This window comes from Limulus polyphemus, unplaced genomic scaffold (assembly GCF_000517525.1).
Source record: "Limulus polyphemus unplaced genomic scaffold, Limulus_polyphemus-2.1.2 Scaffold570, whole genome shotgun sequence".
Lineage (NCBI taxonomy): Eukaryota > Metazoa > Arthropoda > Merostomata > Xiphosura > Limulidae > Limulus > Limulus polyphemus.
In genome coordinates, this window is record NW_013666180.1 from 41937 (window position 1) to 54152 (window position 12216).

The 12216-nt window shown below is 32.1% G+C and overlaps 1 protein-coding gene across 1 annotated transcript in view; it reads left to right on the plus strand.

Annotated features, from left to right (window-relative positions):
- LOC106459166 (glycogen phosphorylase-like) overlaps positions 1 to 11065 on the plus strand; it is a 50367-nt gene extending 39302 nt beyond the window's left edge. Inside the window, exons 12-19 of the mRNA XM_013918759.2 lie at positions 3297 to 3398; positions 3719 to 3925; positions 4782 to 5003; positions 6427 to 6554; positions 7039 to 7173; positions 8522 to 8588; positions 9420 to 9610; positions 10433 to 11065. Of these exons, the coding sequence (XP_013774213.1) occupies positions 3297 to 3398; positions 3719 to 3925; positions 4782 to 5003; positions 6427 to 6554; positions 7039 to 7173; positions 8522 to 8588; positions 9420 to 9610; position 10433 (1053 nt within the window). The 3' untranslated portion in view covers positions 10434 to 11065. The remainder of the gene's footprint in view (positions 1 to 3296; positions 3399 to 3718; positions 3926 to 4781; positions 5004 to 6426; positions 6555 to 7038; positions 7174 to 8521; positions 8589 to 9419; positions 9611 to 10432) is intronic.
- The last annotated feature ends 1151 nt before the right edge of the window (positions 11066 to 12216 follow it).

Sequence of the window (12216 nt, forward strand, 5' to 3'; positions counted from 1 at the left end):
ATTTCACATGTGAAATCTTTATAATGTCTGGATAGTTCTCAAATGTTTAAGAAAAACTTTATATTTTATCTGTTATTTTCAGTAATTAATCTCTGTACGGGTTCAGTAAATTTGACTGATCTCACAACCACCATAAAAATGAGGAAATAAACATAAATTATGCCTTTTTCATTTTAGAATGAAAACAAATTATAACACGAAAACATAAATGTTTAGATGAAATAGCTTAAATCTCATAACATTATACATTTATATATTTTTAATATACTGACCTTTTACCCATGCCTGGCTAACAATACAGAAGTTACAACGACGTGGCTCACGTGCACTCAAATAACATAAAGGTGACCTTTGTTCTGTACAAAGTAACTTGTCTTGGCTGTGTTTTAGTCGACTATTTTTTTGTAAAATACAGTCACATTTCAATTATTATACATTATATATGTGTATAGATTATTGCTATTCTGAAATATGTTCTTAAAGGTATTTTTCCTAAAACCTCATGAAAATACTTCATTCAAAATTCTGATTATTTGTCTACAAGTGACTTGATGATTACTGAAAGTTTGCAAAATTTCATGAGGATACACAATACATATTAGAAGTTATAGTATGGAAACTATAAAGGTCAGTTTAGGATAACAAACTTGGCTGATTCAACCAAGCCTTAGAAAGGAAGATAAATGGCAGTTTAATTTTGTTTAAATCACTCTCTTGTATGAGGTGTGCCTGAAAAGTTTGTGGCCTGACCTATAAAGAAAAGGAACTGGTTCAACTATGATTTATTTTTCAACGTAATATCCTTCTGAGAGTTTAAAATTGTGCCAGCAGTGCTCTAAGGCCTTTATGCCCTTGTGAAAGAATTCTACTTCTTGGTCCTCAATCCATGACTGGATGGTATTTATGAGATCATAATCTGATATCTTCAACCTTTCAAAAAGATTATAAGGTTAGGGAAAAAAAAGTCACTTGGTTTGTTGGTTGTTTGGTGTTTTATGGTGCATAGCAACTAGGCTATCTGTGCCAAACAATCGGTAAAAATAGTAAAAGTAAATTGTAGTAAAATGTAAATATAAATTGAGTTAAAACCAAAATATGTCCAAATAACAGATAAAAGAATTAAATAGAATTAAAAGGACTAATTGTTCTTAAAAAAATTGAAAATACAATCAAGTTGGATAATGTCACCATCGCCAATGACACTGTCCAATGACAGGGGTAAACCCTTACAAAACACGTGCTGAAAATGGTGCTACTACTCACAATCGTAATGATGGCACAACAGTAAAATGTGGGCTATTGTGACTTGAGTGTCACAAAGGCTGCACATTGGTGGGTCAATACCAGATAAAAGAAAACTACGAGTTAAAAAACTGTGACCAATGCGTAGCCTTGCCAGGACAACTTCCTCCTTCTGATCCTTATGGAAGCAAGGTGGCCAAAGAGCAACAGAAGGAAAAGATTATGACATTGCTTACCCCAAGTCGACTGCCAACTGGTGCTAAGCTGCACCTTGAATACAGGACCATAGTCCGTGTATGGGACAGGCACGGCCATGACAGCACCAGAGCAGAAAGTCACTTGGAGCTAAATCCTGTGATTGAGTAATTTGAAGCCAGCATCATGGATAGCATTCAAAGCAACATGTTATTTGTGAGCTGGGGCATTGTCCTGATGGAAGAGCACACCTTTTTAAAGAGTAATTCTCTTTTCCTTAATTTTTTGATACAGATTGTTGACTAAGGATGCATAGTAATCTCCTGTAACAATTTGACCTTTTTCCAAATAATTATCTATTAAAATGCCCTTGGCATCCCCAAAAATTGATGCCATGACCTTCTTAGCAGAGGGTTGTGACTTGAGGTGGGTGAACTTAGGTGTTTCCATTGCAAACTTTGCATTTTTGTCTCTATGTCAAAATGGTAAACCCATGTTTTATCCATAGATATGAATCTATTGAAACCTTTGGAGTAGGTATTGGCTTTCAACAACTCAGATCCATTTCTGTTCAAGTGACAACATTTTTGAATTCATCTGGTGCTAACCTTACTCATGCCTAAACTGTCACTCAAGATGCTTGCTTCAGTACTTTTACCAATTCCTACTTCCTCTGCTATCTTCATAAAGGCAGTTCTTATATCATACATAATCAAACGATGAATTTTATCTACAGTTTCTGTTGTTTCAATTCACAGTTCAATATGCTAAAGCACCCTCTCCTAATGTTGCTTCAATGTCATGGTGGATTTCTTGCAGTGTCATAATGGGGCAAAGTTTGATCACCAAGAGATGCCATTAAATCCATCTCAATGATCACTCCTCTGGAGGAATTTAAAGTAGCATGGGGAGTAACTTCAATAGGTATATACCCAATAGCCTTCGAAGTCAGGAGGAGTTTGATGTGTTTTGGTATAAGTGTTTCCACCAAGAAGTCCCCAGAACATAGCTTCTTAACTGACTTTGAGAGCCGTAAAGTCCCACTAATCCCTTTTGGATGAAAAAGGGAGACATTTGCCTTAATGATTTCTCAGTCGAACAATGAGAAAACAAGATACAGGAACATTAGGAGGTGGGGATTGGAGATCAGATACTGAAGATACAGAACCTTCCCTGGGAGGTCCCCTCACTACATTCAGGAATCTACCTCGAGGATATTTAATATTTATCAGAATAAATCATACATTCCTGTTTGTTTTTTTAAAGTACCCTCATAAGAATGAATGGAGCACAGAATTTACAGACTTTTCAAATCTATTTACATTTCTTACTCTCCAAATAACACGTATATGCTGTACTTTCAACTGGAATCTGGTTCAGTTCCCTGTCAATTGTTTTGATTTTTTAGAAGATAACACAGTCCATTTTAGAAAACAAATGTGATGCTCTGAAAAGGTTAAAATTGGCATTAGAATGAAATTTGCTTCTATTTTTTCACTGCTAGGTACATGTTCTTATTTCCAGTATTAATATGAAGAGATGGTTATTTATTTAATTATGATAGAGGATACATTTTTCTAATGTATTATGAATATTTGCAATTTTATCCTTTGTGCTGCTTTTTGGCTCTACTGAAATTTTATACAGAAAATTGCACAACCTGATTGTACCACACAAATGTTTTTTGTTTTTTTTAAACAAAGTATAGAAAAAAATATTTCGTGTATATATATATATCTAATTAACAAGATATTGTCCAAATGTGATACATTTAAAACAAGAGATTATTGTTGGAAAGTTTATTATGAGAATTTGAATTATGTTTTTGCATCATTTACAAAATTAAATTATTTCTGCAGCGTATTGGAGAAAGTTGGCTGACCCACTTGGATGAACTTAAGAAACTGTCTTCATTTATAAATGATCGTGGCTTCAGGCGCACCATCCAAACTGTGAAACAGGTATAATGTTTATATTAAATCGTGAGCTCTGTGTTATTACTAAAGCAGCAACAAAATGACTGTCAGTAAAGAATGTATACTTTTACATTGACCACAGTAGCAATATTACTGCAATATATATTATATGAATTTGGCTACAATAATTAAGAAAAAAGTCATAATGTGAATACTTATCACCAACAAATTCAATGTAAATAAAATATTTTTTTTAGTATCTATGAAACTTCCTATTTGGTGAAGTAATTGTAGCAGACATTTAATACTTGGATTTAAAATATAAGGACCAAATATCATAAATTTAATCATTTGTTTCTACCCAGGAGAACAAGATGAAGCTAGCTTCCTACATCCTCAAGGAATATGGTATTACTATCAATACAGCTTCAATGTTTGATATCCAAGTTAAGAGGATTCATGAGTACAAGAGGCAACTTCTCAACTGTCTTCACTTTATAACCATGTACAACCGTATTAAACGTAACCCATCAGCTCCATTTGTACCAAGGACTGTGATGATTGGAGGAAAGGTTTGTGATGTGTAATTTTTCATATCATGTACACATGGGGTAAAAAAACAAACAAAAGTGTTATTAGTTCAGTATGGGGAATATCAAAATATGTACCCATGTAGTAAAATTGTTAAACTTTCAACACAAAAACTCTTTTATTAGAGTTTTTAGTCTTATTTAAATTATAAAGTTCATTTAATCCTTCAGTGGGACAGCAGTAAGTTTACAGGTTTACCAAGCTAAAATCAGCAGTTCAGTTCCCTGTGGTGGACAGAAGACAGATAAACTGTTGTGTGAATTTGCATTAAAGCAAACACACAAACTTGTATTTAAAATATTTCAACATTGAAGTTTTTATAAGATGTTTCAGTTAGTTGTATCAGTAAGTAATGAGCGTGCATTTAACGTAAATATGGTTCTTGGAACTGAATTTTTAAAGTTTAAAGTGTCTGTTTTCTCAATCATTTACTTGAGAGTAATTTTTTAAATAAAAACGTAACATTCATACTGTGGTTTAGTCTGCTTAGAGTTTTTATCTATTTATTGATAATTTGTTTGAGGGAGAGGGTTAAGGAGGAAAATATACTGTATAAATATAAAAGATAGCTATATATAGAAGAGGGGATTTTCTCCATTCCAATTTATGTTTTGCTATAAAAAAACTGAGAAAATGTTATTGAAGATAGGAGAAATATTGGAGTGAATGTGACCACTCTCATGTTGATAACTACCGCTTTATTAAATGTTCCACTATCACTTATTAAAATCAAGAATAAATAGCACAAAATTTAGATTTATGTTTTTTTCTTTGTATGCACAGTTTGAGCTATTATCCTGTTAAAATTACTAAATGTTTAATAACAATACATTTTAGGCTGCCCCAGGATATTATATGGCAAAACAAATCATCCGATTAATTTGTGCTGTAGCTCGTGTGATAAACAATGACCCTGTTGTAGGTGACAAGCTAAAGATTGTCTATCTAGAGAATTACAGGGTTACCCTGGCAGAGAAGGTCATCCCAGCTGCTGACCTCAGTCAACAGATATCCACTGCTGGCACTGAAGCCTCAGGAACTGGAAACATGAAGTTTATGGTAAGAACTAAGAAAAGCCTTGTAGCTTTTTGTTTAAGTGTAGAACTAGAAAAAAAAGAATAAGACTTTAGATGAAACTTAACAGTTTTTTGTTTCTGTGAGTAGCACTTAACTTTTTCCAACAATTTATGTTGAAGCTACTACAACATTAAGTTTAAAAAACATTCTGTATGCTCTCTGATCCCATCTTCACCTCTAATTGCTTACATGCTAAGACTAACCGCAATGCTCAGGTTTAAAGTCTCGTGCTGATAGCAATTTTATTAGTACTTATTTTGGATAAAGTAAAAAAAACAACAAAAAATCTACTAACCCTAATACTCTCTATTTATATTACTTTTAAAAGTTGTATTTATTTTATTGCATGATAAGAACTAAAAGTGGATTTTGTGCATGACATTATTAGGTCTGAGAATGCTGTGTTATTGCTAATAAGCTAGTGTGAGGCATGGTAGTGGTTGATATTTCATTTAAAATTGTAAATCTACCAGCAAAATAATTTAGATTCATAAATATTCATTGGTTATCATGTTTTTTATTTGAAGTGATTGTTTCAGATGTGGTAACATTTACGAGTTGTTAAGTTTTTAATGCATAAATGGTAATATACTGCCACTGGTTTGAAATGGTTAAAATGAGACTTTCTGCTAGAGGATGTTTTGCTTTAATCATAAAATAAGATTACTGGCTTTAATTGTTTCTTTAGTTTTAATTTTGTTGAAATTACTTTCTTTGTAAAATACATAGGGAGGCCCTGGTAGTAATTAGTAGAATTAGTTACAATATTGATGATATTTTTTGCTCGTTATTAGGAATTCCATAACTAAAAAAAGTCATGGATCCACAAGTAATTTGTTGCCTAAATAGTTCAGAAAAGTTTTCTTTAGAATTGAATGGGTTCTACGTGGATTCCATTGGACATTCTAGGATTAATATGATAGAAACCACTATTTACTTAACCCCAAAACTACCAGGTGGAATGATACTTCTCTCAACACTGAAGGCCTAATTGATCCATTACTTAATTAATACAATAGAGCAATGTAAAGGTAAAGCAAGTGCAATTAAAAGTAAATTTATTATTTTACTTATAGTTGTATTCATTTCACCATTTTATATATTTGTCTAGATTGGACCTAGTTCATTATCTCAGGGTTAAATGTTTGTAGATAATGAGTTTTCTTCAAATAGATTTTAGATGTAATTTTATTTATTATTGAAACCAGTAGAAAAAGCCATCATTTTTCATAGATATTTTTGATGTTAATGTTTTGTGGTATTCATTTGAAATTGTTACCTATTGCAGACATTTTAATTGGTGAAAATAAATTGTCTTTAGGTTTTGCTTGTAACTCTCTGTAAAACTTACATAATACTTAAAAGAACTTATTAACTAAAACTATTTTTATTTGTTTGTCATCAGCTGAATGGTGCTCTTACTTGTGGAACATTAGATGGAGCAAACATTGAAATGAGAGAAGAAATGGGACCAGAGAACATCTTCATTTTTGGCATGACAGTAGAAGAAGTAGAAGAACTGAAGAGGAAAGGGTAAATTGACAATAAGTATGATGGTCATAATAGGAGTTTTCTACTTGAGATTTAAACCTTGGTAACTCGGTCGAATTTCAGCTTCAGGGCATTAATGTAAATAAATGGCACTGGGTTTAAGCTATCATAAAAACAGGCACCTTGAGTCCAGATTTACTATATTAGTCTCATACTAGTGGTGTGTGTGTGTGTCTAATAATATAGACACACACAAATTTGGTTCAATGGTTGGCTTTTGTGCATTATTGTACTGTTTTCTGGATGCCAGAGAACTTGAATGAGCTGAAGGAACCTAATTAAAGCTTCAATCAGGGCAGATTTCTTAACATTATGATTTGTTATAGTATACTCTATTAATTGCTTTTGGAGGATTTTATAATCAATGTTTAGATTGAATAAAGATGGAAATGAATTAAGATTTTAAAATATTATTTTAAGTGATAAGTTTTCTCTATAATTTTTCTTTTATGTCTATATATGACAGGTACAATGCTTGGGACTACTACAACAAGAATTCTGAGCTCAAACAGTGTATTGATCAGATCAATAGTGGTTTCTTCAATCCCCACAATCCCGACCAGTTTAAAGACGTAGCCAATGTCCTCCTGAATCATGATAGGTATACTTATTGAGTACTTCTAGTCAAAGCAAAATTTTAATACATTTTATTATTACAAATCTACTTTCAAATTGAAGGAAAAAATCTTATTTTTTTTTCACTCACAATTATTGTTTGTTTTGTTTTCATTCATTGAAGCTTAAAAGTCTTTACCCATTCCAGTTATTTGTTTGCTTAGTGAATGTAATTATTCTTAATGTTTCTTCATCAGTGAGAAAGAAATGTTAAATTTATTTCAGCCTATCTCTCTGGTTAGAGTGTTTTGAGGGGAACACCATCTTTTTTCAGCAATTTTAGATAAAGCTGAAAGAATAACAGTTTTTAATATCAGTTTTATACTACTTGTTAATGAGAAGAAAATAACATCTTGAACTTAGCAATAACTTGTTAAATGTACTGAAATGTTAGTTGTTAGTAGTAATGCCATATGTAGCTGTGAGAATAGAGTAAAAATGCCATCAAAGTATGTTGATTTTCAGTTTCAATTTTTATGTTAACCCTATTATGACTGGTGAGCTTCTTGGAGGTGTTGAGTGCACCCTACATATAAACTTTCAAAATTTGAGAAAAAAGTAAGGACTTTATTTCAGCAATTTTCTAATCAAAATATTTTAGAATGGATATTTTGTCATATTGTAACATTTATTTATTGTAATTATCAAAGAAAAATGTTCAAGCTGATATGTTTGTATAGCTCTGAAAAGTCTCACTTACTGATTTTTTTAACGATCTTTTCTGACCATTCTAAACATAGGTTTTTATTTTTTAAGATATCATCCCTTGAGAGTACAGTTAATCAAGATTTTCCTTCTCAATCTGACAATTTGTTATTACAGGCGTCTGTTCACATCACGTACTGTGAGGTCATAAAAGGGTGGGAAGAACTACTAATGAAGAATAACTTTGAAAATAGCTACAGGCAAAGTTCAAATATCATTGAATAGAGTTTACTGTAAATTATTTACATCAGTGTGAGAAGTAATTTCTGGTTTTATTAGAAAGTGATTAGGTTAGTTCCTGCACAAAAGAACAATGGCCCTTCCCCAAATCTCAATAAACATTTGGGAATTTTCTGACATACAAAATGACAAAAACTCTTTAGTCAAATTGTAGGAAGTTTGTAAAGCTGAAACTAGACACCATGTAGTAAGTTTAGTTAAGTATATCCATTGTGAGAAGGAAACAAATCAAGAAGTGCCACTAGAAAGTTAACATTGTGTATATATATATATATATATATTATCATCAAGACTTAGGTTTTACTACTTTTACTTATAGTTAACAATATGTTACTAAAACCTAAATATGTTTAACTTATTACAAGTTTAAATGAATTGTTTTTATACAGATTCTATTTACTGGCTGATTATGAAGACTACATCAAATGTCAAGAACGTGCCAGTGATATGTATACGGTAAGCTGTTGAAAAATAAAGTTAATTATACTGTTATATTTATGTGAGGCTCTGAAGGTCATGGATTTGAATCCTGCACTTTCAGCTGTGGGGGCATTATAATGTGACAGTCAATACCACTATTCATTGCTTAAGGGTAGCCCAAATCCAGGGTGGTGTTGGTTAGCTGCCTTTCTTCTAGTCTATCTCATCAGAATTAGAGATGGCTATTGTAAATAGACCTTGTGCAAAATTCAAAACAAAAACAGTGTCTTAGGAATTACGTAAATTTTATCCCCTAAAAGCTTGAGGGAATGTTTAAAAATAAGGTTTTTCTTTGAGAAACGGAAAGTTAAAAAAACTATAAGAGAGGCATCTGATATTTTCTGCAAAGGAAATAAAGGTATGTAGTTAAAAGATGAAATAATTGGATGTTGAAAAACACATCAAAATAAATCACCTGATCATTACTTTTACTACAGTATCTTGTAATTTGATATCTATTGTTTTGAACCCATGGCACTTGAAAGAATGATTTATAGTCAGCACAAGACATGTAATCCTGTTCTACGAGTTACAATTGAAGAAATTAATTTGTACATTTACAAGGAGAAACTACACACTAGGTATGCCTTTTATGTTCCTTGTACCACAAAGGTCAGAAGTGTGAAAGTACAGGGTATTCATGTGAACCAACATTGGGACATCTGCAAGGTTACAAGTGCACATGAAAATCAATACAATTAAATGTCATGTAATGGTTTATTAATTTAGCAAAGTAAGCTTTTATAAACTGTATAATAAACCATCTATAGATAATTTTATTTTTCATTTTTGTTCACTGTGCCATAGAATACAGAAGAGTGGACAAAGATGGCCATCAATAATATTGCTTCCTCTGGCAAATTCTCAAGTGATCGCACCATTAGTGAATATGCTAGGGAGATCTGGGGGGTGGAACCAAGCTGGGAAAAACTTCCGGCACCTCATGAACCCAAAGAAGAAGAGAATTCCACAGAAGGGAAAAAAAATGACAAAAAGTAGTAAGAAATTTTGACAATGTCAGAAAATACTAGCTTTGAAGTGGCAATAATATGTGGTTTTTCAATCATTGCAGAATCTTTCAGTGTTTTACGGTCTTCTGAAAAATGCACTAACTTGTAAGTGATTTTTTTCATGAAGCTATTTATTAGAAAGATGAAGTTTGTATACTATATGTATAATATATTGGTATGGATAATATAGTTTCTTTTAGGCTTTGGAATGAGGTAAATTATTACTTTAAACATTACAATCATATGAATGAACCCAACTATAGTGAAGCTGCTGTGCTGTCATGAGTAGGTTGATGCATTTGTATATGAGCTTATCAAGTAAGATGCAGAATGCAAATTTTTGTTCGGGTAGTTGTGACCATTATTGTGTGTGTGCATTTATTTGTTTGCAATCAGTGACATGAAAAGCATTTAAAATTTGATGAATTATAAAATTTTATCTTCCTCACAACATTTATATAGTTAGGTGATTCACATATTGTTACATAATAAATCTCACTCTTGAGGCCTTGAAAGAAAGTGTTTCCCATTTAGAATACTAAGCAGCATTCTAGTAATATAGGATTAAAACTGTATAAAGACACTTAATCAGATGTTTCAGTAAAATCTTGAATCTACTAAATTAGTCTGAAACTTTATTTAAGGCCATTGAACTGATTTTAGCTGAGTTCTTAACCTTTAATCTCGGTGTTTATAAACAGTAGATTGTTGAGAAATTTGAATAAAAAACCTGATATAACCTTTTAGATATTTTACTCGTATGTTACAAACTAAAGTCAAAAGTGCAAGTATCCTTTTTTTCTCCTACAGGTAAGCAGGAGTTTCTTTAGCATATACAGGATCATCATTATTACAGTATGCCAATTTATATGAAGTTTCAACTACTTTCATTTTTTTTTCTTTTTAATGATAGATTTGATTATTTATGACCATTTGAAAGAGATCTTGTGGTAATTAGTTTAGCTACAGTGATTTAGCTGAATTGATTTAAAAGTGCCACAAAAACTAAAGTTGTTGTTATTGTTGTTGTTTTCACTGTTATAAGAAGTGTGATTTTTATTTTTTAAGAAAACATTTTAATGTTTATTGTTCCATTTGTATTTTACTTATATTTAAAATCATAAAACTGATGCAAATGATGATTTTTAGATAGTTCAAGTCTATGTTTCTGTGTGTACAATGTTTTTTTTTTATCCCTTTGGCTGTTCCACTTTTAACATTAGCTGATGGTTGTCCTTATTAAAAATCATTATTCTTCCCATTACCTAAAATGTTGGAAATCTCGAAGTATTACTTGATATTTTTAGGTAGTTCCAAAATGTATGTAATTAGAATCTTGAAACTTAGTTTCATGGAGTAAACCAGCTTCTGAATGTAGCACTAATCTGTTGATGTACATCAAAGATTCAGGAAAATAAAGGTTATATAATGCCCTCAAAATTACGTATTATGTGATAGGAATGTTTATTACCACCTCTGTGGAAACATTAGAACATTATTAGTGTTACTCATATCTTCATGAAAAACTACTTTATATTTAAATTACCAATTACAAGAAACACCAAAGTGACCCAAGACATTTGTTTACCATGAAAGTCAGCAGTAGGCCTAAAAAAGTCAAAGGTTTAGTGTAATTTAAGATGAAATAACAAACTTGAGTTGTCATGTGTGTCTGATGGAAAAACTTGTTAGGGTTAAACTCCACGTCATCAAGCTTCAATATGAAAAGGACTGTTGATCTTATGGCAACAAAGAAGCAAAACTGCATTTGCAGATTATTAGCTTGTGCTGCTTATGCCTCAGGCACAACATTGAACATGAAAGTTCTTACATTCAGCTTCAGAGAAAATACCTCACCTTTTTACACAGAATAGCTATATCCCTCATGTGTCTGCCTTGAGGTTTGCATGCCCTTAGCCTTGAGCTAATTTTCACCTAAAATTTATGTGTTTAATGTGAACGGAGCTAGTACTTGATGACATCATCGTGCAACAAAAGCCCTTAACGAATAGGAGGGCAATGCAAGTTCTATGTATAGTAACTCCCTTTAAGCACTTGCACTCGAAATAACTCCATTTTTTTTTTCTCAGTATTATCTTGAATAGATTTACTGAGATTTGCTAGTCAAATGAACTTTGGTTGTGTTCTACCTTAGCTTTTGTTTCAAAAGCATTGACTATTATAATGGATCCTCAAGTGACTGACTTCAAATTTGTCTCGTGAAAGTGACGAAGTTACAAATATAGGACCTGTTTCAGCTATGGCTTCTGGAGGCTCTTTAGCTGTTGACGATGTTACAGCTATTTTGCAGTACGTTGTGCTTTCCAATACGGTACTTCTCTCTTTTCACAAGATTAGCTATCCTCGTCCAGTGCTTCCATCTATATGCAATTTTTTCTTTATGCATGCCAGAAGCCTTCTGCTCCCCCTATTGGAATCGAATGATTCCAACATGTCTATCATGCAAATCATCATGCGTCACTTCTCCACCAATAGGAGCGTGACATACGTGATGAAAGTGATTCCCATTTTGGTTATTTCAACTTTCACATTCATCTTTAGTATACTCATGAAGTGGTTCTTCATTTATTTTC